This window comes from Pelodiscus sinensis, chromosome 1 (assembly GCF_052426305.1).
Source record: "Pelodiscus sinensis isolate ZL-2025 chromosome 1, ASM5242630v1, whole genome shotgun sequence".
In the NCBI taxonomy this organism is placed as follows: Eukaryota; Metazoa; Chordata; order Testudines; family Trionychidae; genus Pelodiscus; species Pelodiscus sinensis.
In genome coordinates, this window is record NC_143052.1 from 270814812 (window position 1) to 270834559 (window position 19748).

Below are 19748 nucleotides of genomic sequence, written 5' to 3' on the forward strand. Positions count from 1 at the left end.
TCTAGACGCAGCCCACGTGGTGTTTTAGATTCTGCTTGTAATTATTAGAACTGGGAGCACTGGCTGTTGGGAATCTGGAAGCACAGGAAACAGGAAGGAGGGGGGAGGAAATGGGCCAGACTGAGTGAGAGCTACAGAGGGGAGCAGCAGCACCTTTGTAAAGAGGTTTCACCTTTGGTAAATAAAGGCCTGTTGAAGTTTGTTACTACCTTGCTTGCATAATACAACATTTTGGCAACGAGGATGGATCTTCTGCCTCTGAACCCACCTGCACCCTTTCTACAAAGGCCAGGTGAGCCTCCAATTGCTTTTACTGCCTGGATCCATATGTTTGAGACTTATCTGCTTGCAATCAATGCTACAGAGATTTCTGAAGTAAGAAAGAGTGCTCTGCTAATCCACTGCCTTGGAGCAGAAGTGCAGTGTATATTTTACACTTTTCCCCTTGCAGATGATAAATATGAGAGTGCAGTCATTGCATTAAAGAACTTTTTTGTGCCAAAAGTGAATGTAGTAGCTAATCACTATAGATTTCGCCAGCGTGAGCAGAAACCAGGGGAGTTTGTTGCTTCTCTGAGGAGTCTGATTGTTACTTGTGACTTTGGGAATATGGCAGATGTTGCATGTTGCTTCTCTGAGGAGTCTGATTGTTACTTGTGACTTTGGGAATATGGCAGATGAGATGATTAGAGACCAGCTCATTGAGAAAACAACCATGCTTCGTGTAAGAGAACACTTGTTTCTAGAACCACAACTTACACTGGAAAAAGCAATAACCATTGCTACCGAGATTGAGTCAGCTATAGCAGAAGACAAAATAATGAGCATGGATACAGGAGGCCCAGTCCAGGCTGTGACTCCTTTGCAGAAAAGTCCACTATTGCTGCAGAGAAACAATCACAAGGGGAAAACTAATGAAAAACCACAGAATCAGCACATTCAAAGCACAGCAAAAGCATGCTTTCACTGTGGATCCCCACAACACCTTGCAAGCTACACAAGATGTCCTGCAAAAGAAGCTCAGTGCAATCACTGCAAAAAGATTGGGCATTTTGCTAAGGTCTGCCGCAGTAGCCAGTCCAATCAACAGGTGCATGCAGTTACAATACCAGCTGTTACTGTGCTGAGTGTGGACAAAGTCACTACTGCACATATTCTAGAACAGATAAGGTGCACTGTAAATGTTTCTGCTACACCTTTAGGCAAATCACATCCTATTCAGCTAGGCTACGTCTACATGGGCATGATTTTCCGGAAATGCTTTTAACGGAAAAGTTTTCCGTTAAAAGCATTTTCGGAAAAGAGCGTCTAGATTGGCAGGACGCTTTTCCACAAAAGCACGTTTTGCGGAAAAGCGTCTGTGGCCAATCTAGACATGCTTTTCCGCAAAAAAGCCCCGATCGCCATTTTTGCGATCGGGGCTTTTTTGTGGAAAACAGTACTGTGCTGTTTACACTGGCCCTCTTGCGCAAATCATTTGTGCAAGAGGGCTTTTGCCCGAACGGGAGCAGCACAGTATTTCCGCAAGAACACTGACTATCTTACATGAGATCATCAGTGTTCTTGCAAAAATTCAAGCGGCCAGTGTAGACAGTGGGCAAGTTTTTCCGCAAAAGCAGATGATTTTATGGAAAAACTTGCCAGTCTAGACACAGCCCTAATGTTGGACACTGGTTCAGCAGTATCTATACTACCTGATTCCATCTATTTGCATTACTTTAAAGATGTGCCTCTTACTGAACCCAAACTTCACTTGGTGTGCTATTTGAAAAACCAAATTCCAGTACATGGCTGCCTGTCAGCAACAGTGACTTTTGATGATTGCTGTGTAAAGTTCTACAATGTCCACAAAGGCACTCCTATCCTTGGCAGAGATGTATTGGCTGCTTTAAACCTCAGGGTAGTTGATGGACAAATTGATCTTCCTCAGCAAAGCACTCTTGCAGTAGACACACCAGTTTCAGCTGGGACCCAAGACCAGGTTAAGGAGAAACTTAGCTGTGCTTATGGGTTTGTGCATAAAGTTAAAATGAGACATAATGTGATGCCTGTACGACAGAAGTTACGGCACTTACCATTTTCAGTCAGGGAAGCTGTTTCAGAGGAACTTAAAAAACTTGTTCAAAAAGACATTATTGAAGAGATTGACTCATCGGAATGGGTTTCACCTATGGTAGTGACACAGAAGAAGGATGGAGGCATTTGCCTTTGTGTGGACTTAAGGGAGCCAAATAAAGCCATTGTGATTGACAGCCACCCTCTTCCTCACATTGAAGAAGTATTTGCAGAACTCCGTGGAGCAAAGATGTTTTCTACTCTTGATTTGCAGAGCACATACCACCAGGTTATGTTGCATGAAGATAGCAGAGACCTCACAGCATTTTTTACACATGAGGGACTATTTCATTTTAAACGGGTTCCATACAGTCTTGCATCTGCCCCAAGTGCCTTCCAAAAAATTATGTAATTGATTCTGAAGAATCTACATGGAGTTCAGTGCTATCTAGATGATATTATTGTGTTTGGAAATACTTCTGAGGAGCATGACAATAATCTGCAATCTGTACTAAACTGCATCAGCACAGCAGGCCTCAAGTTCAATATGTCTAAATGCAAATTTAGACAAACAGAACTCTCCTTTCTGGGGCATACAATTTCGCCGGCTGGACTAAAACCTGATCCAGATCATATCCTAGTAATTTCAAATGCTCCTCCTCCATCAGATTTGTAAACCTTACGTTCCTTCTTGGGTCTAACTTCCTGGTATGCAAAATTCATTCCCAATTATGCTTCTGTCATTGAACCATTACGAGAATTACTATGGAGAAGTTCAACGTTGGTGTGGACAATGGATGCACAAGCTAGTTTGGAAACTGTGAAAGACTTGATTGTACATAGTCCAGTACTTGCACTATTCAGTCCTGCATTGCCCAAAATTGTGGCTATTGATGCTTCTGATTATGGACGTGGGGCTGTCCTCACACAACTTCATGAGGACAACACAGAGAGGACTGTTGCATTTGCTTCAAGGACACTGAGTGATGCTGAGAGAAAATATTCTACAGTTGAAAAAGAAGCACTTGCTTGTGTCTGGGCTACTGAAAAATGGAGAACTTACCTGTGGGGCCGCACATTCAAGTTGCGCACAGACCACAGCCCTTTGACAACATTGCTAACCACAAAAAGACTGGGAAGAGCAGGGAATCGTATTGCTAGATGGTCTGCTAGACTACTCTCTTTCAATTATGACCTGGAATATAAACCTGGAAACCAATATGTGATAGCTGATTGCCTTTCTCGCCTGCCTTTGTCTTCACCAGATGGTCCACTGGAGGATAAGGATGAAGCAGTTGCACTTATTACAAGCACTCTTACTGCAGTTACAAGAGAGCAATTCCAAGCTGCTTGTTCAGCATGTCCAATCCAACAAAAGCTACAGGAATTTCTGACAAAGAGATGGCCCAGTAACCCTAAAAACCTTGACCCAGTTTTGCTGCCTTATTTTAGAATTCGGGATGAACTTTCTTTGCTTTATGGTTGTGTGCTATGAGGTACACACTGGCTACTTGTGCCAGAAGAATTATAGCCAAAACTCATACACCTGGCACATGATACTCATCAGGGTATTGTCAGAACCAAACAACGACTATGAGATATGTATTGGTGGCCAGGGATGGACTCCCACACTGAAGCAATCATAAAATCCCGTGTCACTTGCCAAATGCATGATAAGACGGCATTGACATGTACCCCACCATTACAGCCTGTTCCTCTTCCAGATTCTGCATGGGAAAAAGTTGCGATTGACATCGTAGGACCCTTTGATACTGCACCAATTGACTGTCATTATGCCATCACTTTAATAGACTATTTCAGCAAATGGCCTGAAGTGGTGTTTACATCACAAATTTCTTCTGCTACAGTAATTAAGTTCCTCTCTACAGTTTTTAGCAGGGAAGGTAACCCCAAATTGGTTTCGGATAATAGTAGTCAATTTACTTCTGTGAAATTTGAAACTTTTCTAGCAGAGAGAAACATTTTACATAGACGATCGCCCCTGTATTATCCTCAAGCCAATGGGGAAATTGAAAGGTTTAACAGAAGTTTGAAAGAGAGTTTGCAAATGGCTAAACTGGAAGGGCGTTCATGGATAACCTTCCCTACTGATTTCTTGAAAGCTTACAAGACTACACGACATGCTACAACGCAAAGATCACCCGCAGAGTTACTGCATGGAAAACAGATGAATACTAAACTGAACATTGCTGGATTGTTAAAGACGAGACCTGATGCACCAAATGAGGATGCTCTGAGAAAAACAGTTGAACAGAAGCAAGCAAAGTATAAGGCTTTCACAGACAAACAGCGGGGTGCTAAGGAACCTAAGTTTGAGTGTGGTTCCTTCGTTAGAGTAAGAAAACCTGGAATTTTACGGAAAGGGGACCATAAATTCACATCTCCTCTTAAAATCATAGAGAAGAAAGGACCTTACACCTATCGACTTTCTGATGGGCGGGTATGGAATGCTTCTTATCTTGCACCTGCCTATGCACCAAGAGGAGATGATGCCAACACCCAGCCCACGTTGTATGACTTCACCGTAGCACCAACACAACAAGACATTGCACTGGAACTGGGGTTTGAGAGACGGTCTGTCAGACCTAGATGACCACCTGTCTGGACTACAGACTATGTTATGTAGTATTTACAGTGTTTTCAGTGTAATATTTCTGCCAACAGTATAGTGTCTTGTTCCATATTTGTTGCTGTGGTTAGAACAATGTTTATTTTATAATTGGGAGAGCTTCTTAAGAGAGGAGGGAATGTGGTGTTTTAGATGCTGCTTGTAATTATTAGAACTGGGAGCACTGGCTGTTGGGAATCTGGAAGCACAGGAAACAGGAAGGAGGGGGGAGGAGATGAGCCAGGCCAGAGTGAGAACTACAGAGAGGAGCAGCAGCAGCTTTGTAAAGAGGTTTCATCTTTGGTAAATAAAGGCCTGTTGAAGTTTGTTACTACCTTGCTTGCATGATACAACAACACTACACATGACTTGCATTTCTTTCTGCTTGACCACATTGCAAACCCTAGTCCATTCAATTTTAACATTTCATAAAATCATAGAACTGAAAGAAAACTCAAAAGGCCATCAGGTCGAGTTTCCTGCACTCATGGCAGGACCAAACACCATCAGCCTGTGTTTCTCAATCTTTTTTTATAAAGCACCCCTTTTAAAAAAAATTATAAGTACCCCCATACCTACAGTTTTCAGACACACATTTTTTCTTACCATTGCAACACGTTTGTTTAAACAACTTAATCATAGCCAGGTGGGCGATGAAATTTTTGGGTGTAAAAAGTACAAAAATAATAAAACACTGTAAAACTTAAAACAAAAATTCAGTTTTCTCCTAATTTCAGTTGTGTTGATGTACACCCCAGACGTCTCTCAAGTACCCCTAATGGGTACTCCTACCACTCGTACCACTGGTTGAGAAACACTGATCTAGGCTATTCTTGACAGATGTTTTTCTAACCTGCTCTTAAAAAACCTCCAATGACGGAGATTCCACAACCTTCCTAGGCAATTTATTTCAATGCTTAACCACCCTGGCAGTTAGGAAGTTTTTCCCTAATGTACAACCTAAAGCTCCCTTGCTGCAATTTAAGTCCATTGTTTCTTGTCCTACCACCAGAAGTTAAGGAGAAATTTTTTTCTCTCTCCTTGTAACAACCTTTCAGGTACCCGCTCAGTCTTCTCTTTTCCAAACTAAACAAAACCATTTTTTTACTCTTCCCTCATAGGTTATGTTTTTTAAACCTTTATAATTTTTGTTGCTCTTCTCTGGATCTTTTCCAATTTGCCCACATCTTTCCTTTAATCAGGCATCCAGAACCAGGCACAATACTCCAATTGAGGCCTAATCAGTGCAGAGTAGAGTGGAAGAATTACTTCTCGAGTCTTGCCTACAACAGTTTTGTTAATACATCCAGAATGATATTTGCTTTTTTTGTACCAGTATCACATTGTTGACCCATTTAGCTTGTGGTCCGCTATGTCCTCTAGATCCCTTTCCGCAGGACTCCTTCCTAGGTAATTTGCCATTTTGTATGTGTGAAACTGAGTGTTCCTTCCTAAGTGGAATACTTTGCATTTGTCCTTCTTGAGCTTCATCCTGTTTATTTCAGACCATTCTCCAGTCTGTCCAGATCATTTTGAAATACTATCCTGCACAGCACTTGCAATCTCTGTCCCAGATTGGTATCATCTACAAACTTTATAAGTATACTCTCTATGTCATTATCTAATTAATTGATGAAGATATTGAACAGAGCCACTCCCATAACTGATGCCTGGGGGACCTCACTCATTATGTCATTCCAGCAAGACTATGAACCATAACTACTCTCTGGGAATGGTTATCCAACCACTTATGTACCCACTGTATACTAACTCCTTTTAGGTTGTATCTCCCTAGCTTGTTAGTGAGAAGGTCATAGGAGACTGTATTAAATGCCTTACTAAAGCCCAAATAAACCACGTCTACCACTTCCCCCTTATCCACAAGGCTTCTTATCCTGTGAAAGAAAGCTATCAGGTTAGTTTCACATGCTGTGTTCTTTACAAATCTATTCTGTCTGTTACTTATAATATTATTATCTTATAAATGTTTGCAAATGGACTCCTTAATTATTTACTTCATAATCTTTCCTGGTACAGAAGTTAAAATGACTAATCTACAATTCCCTGGATTTTCCTTATTTCCCTTTTTATATATGGGCACTATATTTTCTCTTTTCAGTCTTCTGCAATCTCCCATCTGTCATGATTTCAAAGATAATAGCTAATGGTCAGTTATCTCCTCAGCAGCCCCTTGAGTATGCTAGCATGCATGTCATCAAACCATGGTAACCTGAAAACATCTAATTTGTTTAAGTAATTTTTAACTTGTTCTTTTCTTATTTTACTTTCTGAACCCACTCCATTTCCACTACATATAGGCTACGTCTACACTGGCCCCTTTTTCGGAAGGGGCATGCTAATTTTGAAAGTGGGAATAGGGAAATCTGCGGGGGATTTAAATATCCCCCGCGGATTTAAATAAAGATGTCCGCCGCTTTTTTTCCGGCTTGGGGAAAAGCTGGAAAAAAAGCATCTAGACTGGCCCGATCCTCCGGAATAAAGCCCTATTCTGGAGGATCTCTTATTCCTACTTCCCCAAGCCGGAAAAAAAGCGGTGGACATGTTTATTTAAATCCGCGGGGGATATTTAAATCCCCCGCGGATTTCCCTATTCCCACTTTCAAAAGTAGCATGCCCCTTCCGAAAAAGGGGCCAGTGTAGACGTAGCCCTCATGTTTTTCTATCTGGATTACCAAGTAGTTTAAGTAGCAACTGACAATTAAGGTACCCAGGTATTTCTTTCAGCTATATATGCCTCTCACTAGTACATTTTTGTCTGGGAATCAATTGATTTCCATATCTATTTTTGTATCTCTTTAAAAAGTATTCTTTGATAGTCACACTCGAACAATGCTTTTCCACTGAGACACAAGGGAGAAAAAATAATGTTAATAATGTCAAATAACGTTAATGATGTAAAACAGGGGTGGGGAACATAAGGCCTGAGGGCTGGATGAGGCCCCCAGCTTAACTGGATCCAACCCCCAAGGCTCAGGGCTTTCCTCCTCCCTCACAACATTGGGGAGCCTACACTGGCACTCCAGCCTCCCCCCCCCCACACACACACACTGTAGGGCTGGAGCACACAAAATCTACAAGTCTGGGTACCTCTAGGCTCAGGAATGTGAGGAGTGTCTTTCTCCTTCTCAGTCGGGGGCCACATCAGTGAGGGTTTGTTTGTTCGTTTTTGCTTCTCACTGGTGTGTGGGCCCTGACTGATTTTTCTATGGGTCAGCATCCCCTGACCCAAAAAAAGTTCCCAACCTCTAAAAGATGAATCAAAAATCCCAAGACAGGATGCTAGGAGCCAAAACCTATTACAGTAGTTCAATACATCACTGAACTACTTATGACTCTCTGTGAATAATGCTGATTATTGCTGACTCTTCGTGAACAGAAGTATGGTAACAAATGATGACCGATTCTTTTAATTTCTTTAATATATTTTCTGTGCCAAGACAAGTGCTTTTTATGTCCTTTACAATTAGTAGACACAAGATGTTGGCCTAACCACCTTGCAAAAGTAAGAGACTGTGTATAATAGTAATGTCATGCAGAGTAGAGATTTTATAATTGTATTGGATAGCCATAAGACCACTGCTTTTAAAAAATCTATTATACATGAATGTATCAGTTTAAAAAACATAGCATATAAAGCCAACAGTTTTTTATTTGTTACCAGACATTTTGATAAAACAGGTCTTTCAAAACTCACAGGCCTTTCATACGGTACTTTTCAAGGTTACTCGACTTTTGCTAAATCACATGTAGAAATAACTGTTTCATACATCTTATGGACTTACTGAACTATATATTTTGTTGCTTTCTGGAAATATATATAAGTCAACTTAAGTCTCATTGACTATGTTCCTATAGTGACTATTTAGTAATATTATACTTAGAATATTTCCTAACAAAAATATTTTTACATAGGTTATTTAAACATTAGGAAAAAAGTATTCAACTAAATATTACTATATCTTCATCCTGGTTTCTGGGAGCCAAAACTAGTAGATCCATTTTTCTGAAAGACAAAGAAAAGATTGATTAGAAGCATCAAAGCAAATATACAATCTATGCTTTCTAAACACACCAAAATGAATGTAATTGAATTACTGCAAAAGAGCTATTGAGGACAGATACTTAGTGATGTAAACTGGCATAGTTCTATGGACTCCACAGAGATTTGCTAGCTTACATAAACTCAAGATCTGGCCCTTGGTTTTAAAAATTCTAAAGGTTCATAACTGACACAATACATTATTGATTTTAACTGATTTTCCCACTGATTTTTGCAATGACATACATTAACATTGCATATTTCAATAAAGTAATCCTAATGAGTATAATCTCATTTATGTAAGAGTTGTATACAAGAAATATATATTCACTGATAATTTATTAAACAAAGCTCTAGCTAGGCTTCAATTTGACTTTATACAGTACACAGATTAATATTAATAATGCCATTCACAAGGCGTTGCTTCAGATACAGAGAACCTCATGTTTTGTGACTAATCCTAAGAAACAAATGAAAAATAAGGCCCTGATTCTCCACTGTCTTGCATTTTTGTATAGTCAATTACATCTATGCCAAATATGCACAATGGAGGTGCAAAATATTTCCCTTCTGATATGGTGGTGTTTTACTCCCACTTAGCACAAGTGTGAATGACTACTCAAGGAGGAAAGCAGTGGAGAATCAAGCCATTGATTTCTTGTGTCATGCATTTAATATGGCACAAAACATTAAAATTTAACATCCACTGATTCCCAAAACATGATAGAATCCAGAATGTGTAACTGTTGGTCTCCCAATCTCAACAAACACAGTACTTCTTTTAAAGCAAATTACAGACTTATGTGCATAGATTTGTGACTCTGGCAGACCAGCCCCCAGCCCCTCCCAAAGCTTTAAGCCTCAGCCAACCACTGGCAAATTCATTGCTGAAAACCGTCTGTTTCACCTGGGTGTTAGCCAGGCCAAGATGGGTTTTTAACTTACAAACAATTCAAGAAGTCTAACAACATTGTCATAAGTTGCTTCATGCATTTATATCACTTATAATATCTTTATAACCTGCTGTAAGGCAGTATATAAGTTTCTACTTTAATAATGGCAAAAAATGTTTGCTGTGAAACTGTTGAATCTAGTCAGGAGAGGTCATCTCCTGCCCATCAAAACTAAATGGGCCATTTTTGGACACAATAAAACAAACCCTTTGTTAATTGCCCCTTCACCCTGAAGGGGCTATATGCATAAGTACTTGGCACATCAGCTTGAATTCTGGAAGAATGCAAAAAAGGAGCTAAAAAGATTTTTTTTCCCCATTTTTTTTCTTGTTTGGATTGAGAGCTATAACCCAGAAGCAAAGATATTCGTGACCAAGCAGTGTTAGCCCTAAAAGATATTCACAGATGACCAATTATTCAGACTGTCACCTTTTGAAATCCTAGAATTAGATTCCCTCTGGGTAGCAGACTTGGGGCTAGGATTAGGGCTCCTAATGGTAGGCATCCTCTTACAAGGGTTAGGGTTGCTCTGCATAGGCAATCTGGGGCCAGGGTAAGGGTTTCTACAGATAGGGGAGCTGAGGCTAGAGTTCTCTCTCCTACAGGGAGGCATCCCCACCCTTGGGTTAGGATTACTATTAGCGGGAAATTTGGTGGTAAGGCTAAGGTTCCCATGGGTAGATATCCCCACCTTACTACTGGCAGAAGATTTGGGGATCAAATTTGGGTTTCTATGGGTAAGGATCCGCACCCTACGGTAGGGCTCTATGAGTAGGGAATGCTGGGCTAAGGTTAGGGTTCCCATAGGTAAATATCCCTGCCCTACGATTAGAGCTACTACCCTAGAAAATTTGTGTATAGGGCTAAGGTTCCCATGGGTAAGCATCTCCACCCTCAGTTTAGGATTCCCATGGGTGAAGTACTTGGTGTTAGGGTTAGGGATGAGAAGGGGGTTTGCAGCTAGGATTAGGGTTCCTATGGTTAGGCATCTTCATCCTAGGTTTTGGATTCTGACAGGTAGGGGACTTGGGATTAGGGTTAGAGTTCCTACGTATGGGCACTCCTGCCCTAAGATTAGGGTTCCTGTGGGTATAGATCTTAGTGCTCGAGTCAGGATTCCTATGGATAGGCATCCCTGTCCTAGTGTTAAGGTCCTCATGGGTAGGCATCCCCATCCTAGGGTTAGGGCTCCTATGGATTGAGGACTGGGACCTAGGGTTATTGTTTGGTGGATAGAGGTCTTGGGGTAGGGTGGTGGTTCTCAAACATTGTGTGAGGACCCTGAAGTAGGTTGCCACCTTGTTTTAATGTGGTCACTAGTATTTGCACTTGACTTGCTGGGTTCTGAGACCAACACCCAAGCAGAAGCCCCACGGCTCAGGGCTGAGGTATTGACGTCAGCTGTAGGTTTCAGGGCTTAGATTACAGGTGCCCTGCCTGTGTATGAAGCCCTTGGGCTTCCACTTTGGGCCCCCTGCACAGGGTCTCAGGCTTTCTTTTATCCCTGCTGCCCCAAGCAGTGGGGCTTGATGAGGCTCAGGCTCCACTCCCCCTTCTTGGGAGGGTCATATAGTAATTTTTATTGTCAGAAGGAGGTTGCAGTGCCATGAAGTTTGAGAGTATTTGCTCTATAGTGTAACTCATTTGTGTATATATGGTAGTCTGCTTTAACCTTGTAATAAATCTCTCATTTCTTCTCATAATTAATAAGTCTTTATATTGTTTACTATTCCACTGCCTAAAATTTGGTGTGAGTACAAATTGACCTAAGGTAAGTGTCTAGTTTCTGGGGACTGAGAGCAACCTGAAAATGTTGTCATCTTTTCACTACAGGTTGAACTTCTCTTGTCCAGTACCTTCAGGACCTGACTGGTGATGAACCATAGAATTTGCCAAACCACAGGAGGTCAATATTGTCTAGCAGCATTACCAACACTTCTATTGTTTACTGGGCTCTTAGAAGACATTCAGGGGAAAATTGGAACTAAATAACAGCACAGAACACTGAGGCTGCGTCTAGACTGGCATGATTTTGTGGAAATACTTTTAATGGAAAAGCTTTTCCGTTAAAAGTATTTCCGCAAAAGAGCGTCTAGATTGGCACGGATGCTTTTGCGCAAAAAGTGCTTTCGCGCAAAAGCATCCGTGCCCAGTATAGACGCACTTTTTCACAAGAAAGCTCCAATAGCCATTTTAGCCATAGGGCTTTCTTGCGCAAAAAATTAAGGTGCCTGTCTACACTGACCCTCTTGCACAAGTATTCTTGCGCAAGAGGGCTTATGCCTGAGTGGGAGCATCAAAGTATTTGCGCAAGAAGTACTGAATTCTTACATTAGAACGTCAGTGCTCTTGCACAAATTCAAGCGGCCAGTGTAGACAGCTGGCAAGTGTTTGCGCAAAAGTGGCCGTTTTTGCGCAAAATCTTGCCAGTCTAGATGCACCCTGAGAGCCAGGACTTGTGGCTGTAAACAAACTTTACTGGATTGAAGGAAACTTGGCCATACCCTTGGTAAGTGGATATCCAGCTAACTAAAATCATGACAGACCACGGATGTTGCCGGACCAGAGAGGTTCAATCTGTATGGCAAGCAACTATCACTAGGTCCAGCTTGCCTGGGTGGCAAGATAGACTGGAATGCCCAGAGGACTGTTTGTGACTCCATGGTAAGATTGCTATAAAGTATTAGACGTTCATACTTGTTGTATTGGTATAATTTCATTAGAGAACATAGAAATAGTTTGAGGTTTCTGCCCTGCTTCTTGACAGTCTGCTCTGAGGTTGGCATGAGCAATCTTACCACACATCATCACTGAAACAAAAACTGAATTGCATTTTCGAAAGATATTTTAGAAATTTGAGAGGGAAAATAGAGCATTTAATTCAATTTACTATATTGTAGTCTTCTTGCAACTTACCTTTAATTTTGGAATAGCAGGGTTCACAATGCACAGTATTTTTGTAAATCCAAATGCTGTCTCCTGCTTTCAGGTCTTCCAAAGATCTTTTGCACACTTCACACTTTAACACATAATTATATGCACAGTTTTAAGTAAAAAAGAAATCCAAAAATCTGTCTGATATTTAAGCTCCAGCATATAAACATTCAAGGACAGAGGTGTAGCCAGCAGTATTTCGGTGTCACTGAACACAATCTCTCCAAGGAGTAGCAAACCTAATCAGCACAGTCAAATTATTACTTTCATGTAGTGCCCAAGGCTCAGTACTTTTTAACCTTGCAAACTGTAGATTTTCCTCCCCAACATTCTTAATTCTTTTTTCCATAGTTTGGGCCAGATAAGTGCGCTGTTTAACAATCTTGACCTTTATGGAATAGATAGCGGAAACAACAGGAAAAACTGCCCAAAACACAAGACTGGTCAGAAACTCAGTTCTGAGTGCAAGAGTGAGAGTGAAAGTGCAGGCAGAAACTCCACAAAAGGAAACAAAAAATACAGTAAGGAAGCACCAGATACAGAAGCAATGTTAATTTGCTACAGAGAAAAAACTAAAAGCATTGGCTAGAAAGGAGCTTAGAATTATGAGCCATGAAACTGTCTCCTGCTTGATTCTTACTGTGTGGAAGGAAACATTACTTTACAATTCATTGTTAAATAAACATGATTAAACATAAACATTAGAAAAACATAAAGGGTGTGTCTACCCAGCAAAGTTATTCCAGAATAATGGCCATTATTCCACAATAATTATGCGAGCGTCTACCCAGCCAGAGGATGAGGTGAAGGCTAGAACTTTAACACGGTTGAAAAAAGAGCTAGATAGATTCATGGAGGTTAGGTCCATCAATGGCTATTAGCCAGGATGGATAGGAATGGTGTCCTTCATCTCTGTTTCTCTGGAAGTGGGAGACAAGGGAGGGATCATGTGAGGATTACTTGCTGTGATCCCTCCCTCTGGGGCATCTGGTATTGGCCACTGTTGGCTGACAGGATACTGGGCTAGATGGACCTTTGGTCTGACCCACTATGGCCGTTCTTATGTAATTCCGTTATTTTGAAATAATTTTGAAATAACGGATGGCTTATTCTGATTTCTGTAAACCTAATTCTATGAAAAATAATACCTATTCCAAAATAGCTATTTCGTAATAAGGTGTGTGTAGATGCTCCACTTCCGCTATTTCGAAATAGCCCCTCACCAGGGCCATTTTAAGTTATTCCTCCTGGGGCTCTAAATTGAGATAGCACATGTACATAAGGGAAGCCTGCCTTGGACTAATTTTGAGGCTTCCCTGCAGTATATACCTGCTATTTCAAAATAAGCTGTTTTGGAATAACTATTTTGGAATAGCTTATTCCAAAATAACTGTGTAGCCAAAGGAAGTACCTCACTCCATCATCAATTTCTCCCCTAACAGAGAGAGCCAAAATGTCAGATCTTATGGGTAACTGTTCATATCAAAAGGGGTAACTTTACCTAAGCTTTGCTGCCCCACCTCACTAGCTCTTACTAGTCCCTGGAAAATACAGATGGAAAGAAAGTGAAACCCCTTCTTACCTTGAAACAAGTTGAGTGACAGCAAATCTGTAGGGCATCTAAGATCATTTTGGCCTCTATGCCCAGTGGTTTCCGGCAGAATGTGCACATATCTTTTTCAATTATAGACCTATGTGTAAATAATATAACATCAGCTGTCAGAAAAACAGATACCATTAAAATCCAGGGAGAGAACTGATTAATTTAGTACATTACAGTGGAAGACCATTAGTATACAGCACATCCGTCAGGAATGAACTAATGATGCATCGATATTTTGTTGTGTGATTAATAGTAGTGATGCATATACTGCAGGGTTGGGAAAACCAATTGATACATTTACCAGATAGCAAGAATACAAGCTTTATTTGGTGAGTGAAATGATTCTAAATGGCAATCAAAATGTATTAAGTTGCTGACTACCTCGGGGTGTGTTCACAAAGCACTCTAGTGTACCCACAACTGGGCGCGTATTGTCTAGTACAGACGGATGGTATCTCTTCTCCAGTCACACTGCAGCAGCATGGGTGTTAGGTCAGGCTAGCTGCCCGAATATGTACCTGGGGGTACACAGATGGCATTGTACTTGGGCAGACTGTACTCGGGAGCCACCTTCTATGCCACCATAGACACTCTGCTATTTGTAGCACATTGTCTCTCTACTGTACAGACATTCCTTAACTGGAGGGGGCAGGGAAGCTAGTGCTTAGGACATTTTAATGTTTCAAAGAAGCAATCCAAGCAACTTATAGTTAGATTTACACTCTCAGTTAAGTACCCAATCATATACTGAGTTTTGGATCATCTCAGTGCTCGCTGCCTTTTCTTGTCATATTCCCAGTCTTTTCTTTTGACACTTTCATCTGCTGCTGCTGTTCTGGCTGTGTAAACTGAACTAATTTTGCTCACACCCACACACTGTTATGCTCCTGTATCCATTCCCATTTACCATGGTTGTTTGCCCTACTAGGCTATACTTACTTACATATTAGCCCTATTTTCATTAGGGTGTAGTCTATATTACAGAAGACGGTTGAATTAAGATACACAAATCCTGCTATGTTAATTACATAGCCAGAGCTGAAATGCCTTAAATTGAGTTTCTGCACCATCCATACAGCGGGAGCCCAATGGAGTCTTCACTAGACCTGCTAAATAGAACCCCAGAAGATCGACAACAGCAGTGTCAATTTTCCACATAGTGTTGACATGGCCTAAGAGTCTTTCTCAATGCAATTATTCCCTAATAATGGGAAGGTTAATGTTATGTGAATCCTAAATGGTGGACACAGTTTAAACTTCTTTTTATTGGTAAGTGAGGTTTTATTGCTTTGAGCAGGTATTCCCTCTGTACTTGGAAATACTGTATTGTTAAAAATAAAACTTTCAATTGCAACCTTCCCCCATATCAGCCAATTTATCCATCTCTGTGCTCTGAACATTTGGTCACTACTGACTCTGTCCCCACTATAGCAAAGATAATTGTCCAAAACCAACATCTGCCAAATTACAATAAGGGCATGTCTATATGAAAGTTAGAACACAGCAAGCTGGGGTAAAAATCTACCTCGCATTAGTCTGCTGGGTGCACTAAGTGTCTGGTGTGGATCTCTAGAGCAATGGGTACTTGTAATGCAGAGCACAAGACCCTGGAAATGGCACAATTCTATTGGAAGGCAGGCCTGTCTGAGCAGACAGTCTGATCATAATGGGAGTGGCTTTTACTGTACTCGTTTGTCTATAGGTGATACTGCAAAGTGTCTGTGTTCTGCAGTACTCAGACATACATACCGATCAGAAGTAGAATAAACAGTTTTGATAGATTTTCCAGTAACATTTTCTTCATATGTATCATTGAGTGGTTTTCTGTAATACAGTAAATGATCAGTAGTTAGCAAGCAATAATTTTTTCAAAACTTTAATGCAATAAAGAAAATGTGCAGTTCACAAATGTTAACATATAACCACAGCCTAAACTGTAAAAATAAGCTGAGATGAATTTTGTCTTTGTTTTAACACTCAATTGAGAAAATAAATCTCATTTTAATAAATTCAACAAAATACCATGTTTTGTGCTGTGTTGCTTTACAATCCTTACAAACATTTCAAACTGAAATAAAAAACCCATTAAGCAAAATCTGCAATATGATAAATTTGACTGCTTGCGATTATCTCCCCATCTAAACGTTATCAGATTGATCGGTTATAAGGTCAAAAGAGAGCACTAGGATCATCTAGTCTGACCTCCTGTAGTACCCAAGCCAGATGATTTAATTCCTGTTTGAACTAAAGCATATATTTTTTTAAAAGCATCAGAGAAATGCCATGTTTTTCTACCAGTGCTGCCCTTTTAGTATTAGTCAATCATTTTTTGCTAAAATTGTGATATATCCCTAGTACAATGAGCATCATTGAGATATAAAGTTGTCTATTACACAATGGTATGTCTAGTTACCACAGTAATTGTAGAGCTCCATATACTGATAACTGGAAATACTGTAGAAAATTTAACTATTTTGGAGCTAACCAGTCAGGTATTTTTTAACAGAGCTTGTTCTGGCTATTTTACTGTTGAGAATAATTCCATTTAACATAGCAGTAATCATCAGTCGGGAAGCAAGTAAGAAAGTCTACCTGCCAAACAAATTCACAGGTTTTGAACTTTTCTGAACTTAATAATCTTACTTCTTGAGGATTACATTGGTACTATCATAAGATAATGATGACAACTTTGTACTATTGTTTTATAATGCAGTTAAAATTGCTTTTTACAGTAGTCCTTATTTGCATTAGAAGCCTTCTCTCAGGGTATGTCTACACTACAAAGTTAATTCGAACTAACAGACATTAGTTTGAATTAACTTTAATAGGCGCTACACATACAAACCGCTAGTTCGAACTTAATTCGAATTAGCGGAGCGCTTAATTCGAACTAAGTAAACCTCATTCTACGAGGACTAATGCCTAGTTCAAATTAAGTAGTTCGAATTAAGGGCTGTGTAGCCACTTAATTCGAACTAGTGGGAGGCTAGCCCTCCCCAGCTTGCCCTGGTGGCCACTCTGGGCACCACCAGGGAAATTTGTCTGCCCCCCTCCCGGCCCCAGAACCCTTAAAGGGGGACGGTCTGGCTATGGTGCCCGTGCCAGGTGCAAGCCTGCCAGCACCCAGCCAGCAGACCCTGCACCTAGCACGAGCCAGCCACCCGCTGCCACCCAGCCCTCCGCCTCTTCCCGGGACCAGGCTGGCGGCTCCCAGGAGCCTGCCCGGGGCCGCAAGAGGTGGGCGCCCGCCTGGTCTAGTTCGGAGATCGTGGACCTCATCGAGGTTTGGGGGGAAGCCTCCAACGTCCACGACCTCCGCACTAGGCACAGGAAAGTGGCCGTCTAGAGCAGGATAGCTGCCAGCCTGGCCACCCAGGAGCAGGTTTGCATGAAAATCAAGGTGGTCCAGTGAGACCCCCGACCCTGAGCCCTGAGCTTAGAACATAAGAACATAAGAACGGCTGTACCGGGTCAGACCAAAGGTCCATCTAGCCCAGTAGCCTGTTTGCCGACAGCGGCCCACACTAGGTACCCTGGAGGGGATGGACCGAAGACAATGACCAAGCCATTTGTCTTGTGCCATCCATCTCCAGCCTTCCACAAACAGAGGCCAGGGACACCATTTCTACCCCCTAGCTAATACCACTCCACGGACCCAACCTCCATGAATTTATCTAAATTCTCTTTAAACTCTATTATAGTTCTAGCCTTCACAGCCTCCTGCAGCAAGGAGTTCCACAGGTTGACTATTTGCTTTGTGAAGAAGAACTTTCTGTTATTAGTTTGAAGCCTGCTACCCATTCATTTCATTTGGTGTCCTGTAGTCCTTCTATTATGGGAACTAATGAAGAAATTTTCTTTATGCACCCTCTCCACATCACTCATGCTTTTATAGACCTCTATCATATCCCCCCTCAGTCTCCTCTTTTCTAAGCTGAAAAGTCCCAGTCTCTTTAGCCTCTTTAGCCACAAATAACATCATTTGTGTATAACTTGGTATATTCAGAATTGCTGTAGAGAAAAACACTTGGAGGTATCTTTCCAGTACCTATTCTCCTTATATGTCTTTGTGTACACAACAGTGTCCTTTGAACTTGAGGAACTGGTTGAAGTATTATTGCTGAAAGAGAAACAAACATGTATTACTGCATCTTTAAAAAAGTAATTATACTATATACAAAACAATTACAAGAGGCTGTAAATAATAGTAAAGCTAATTCCTAGTCCTGAATTTCACTGGTTATTTTAGGGTCTAATCTTGCCCTCACAAAGTTCCACAGAAGCCAGGGCCTCAGTCAGCAACTCAGTCATATTGTTTCATACAATAGCAGGAACCTATTCACTACACATAATAGAGCAGTACAAAAGGAATTAACATTGGGATGAAATCCAATCCCTCTCCCCTCCTGGAAATTCTACATTTAGAATTTTTTTTGTCAATCCTGCTGCACGTTCCTTAATTTTCACGTTGCAGTCTGGTTCTGCAGTACCTATAGCAACATAATTAGCACTCTTCGAAAGAATTAACTATGGGAAAATGGACAGAACAACACGAGGGCATTTCACTTTGTTTAAATATTTTAATGACTTAAATGTGGTTTTCTATTCACAGTGCAGTAAAGGGTACACATCCTGCCAAGTTAAAAGGAAACACTACATACTGTATCACACTCTTTACCTGTTAAAATGTCTCAGAGGAGTAGCCATGTTTGTCTGTAACTTTAAAAACAAGTAGTCCTGTGGCACCTTAGAGACTAACAAATATATATACATGTTTTGTATCATGAGTTTTCGTGAGCAAAACCCACTTCTTCAGATGAGCTGGAATGGAATATTTTTCAGCATCCAGCTCATCTGAAGAATTGGATTTTGCCCACGAAAGCTCATGATTCTTTATCTGCTGTTATTGTTTTATTATTATCCATGACACTTTTCAAAATTAGTCACAAAGCTACAAAAGCCATAACAACAATTATACACCACCTGCGAAATGCTGATCAACATGTGTGTTGAATATTTATTCTGAGTCCTGAAGTTATGTTTTCTTTCACTTTTGGCCAAATTGTCATCTGAGCTTATGTGGTAATGCACAAGTGTAACCATAAGCAAGAACGCCCAGTATCCCGTTGCAGAAATAGGAAGAGGAGGGACTGTACACCTGGTTCTTCCTTCCCCTCCCCACTTCCAAGCAAGAGGCAGGAAGAGTATGGAGAGGACAGGCGTGGGTGGAGCCTTGGCCCCAGCTGAAATAATGCACCTCCCATTCCTCATTACTGAGTAGTATCTTGCATTGCTACTGATCAAGGTCAGTAGCAGAATTCTTCCATTCTCCTCCTCAAGAGTGTTCTTTCATTCAGGCAGAATGACACATTGTTTATTTGTCATCAAAGACTTAATCTTCTGATAACCCTGTTATGACTTGGTGTGGAAAAAGCATATTATTTGTTTCACTTGCTTTCTCACTACCCTTCAATAAGTGGGAAGTTGATACTTTCTCCAAGTATCCAGTCTATA

General features: G+C 40.9%; 1 protein-coding gene across 2 annotated transcripts in view; it reads right to left on the reverse strand.

Annotated features, from left to right (window-relative positions):
* Nucleotides 1-8106: 8106 nt before the first annotated feature.
* Nucleotides 8107-19748, reverse strand: part of SCEL (sciellin) — a 72199-nt gene continuing 60557 nt past the window's right edge. For both annotated transcript variants that reach the window (XM_006116448.5, XM_006116447.5), the window contains 5 exons: nt 18283-18354; nt 15984-16058; nt 14214-14322; nt 12614-12716; nt 8107-8708 (listed from right to left, as the gene is read on the reverse strand). In XM_006116448.5, the coding sequence (XP_006116510.1) occupies nt 8692-8708; nt 12614-12716; nt 14214-14322; nt 15984-16058; nt 18283-18354 (376 nt within the window). In that variant the 3' untranslated portion in view covers nt 8107-8691. The remainder of the gene's footprint in view (nt 8709-12613; nt 12717-14213; nt 14323-15983; nt 16059-18282; nt 18355-19748) is intronic.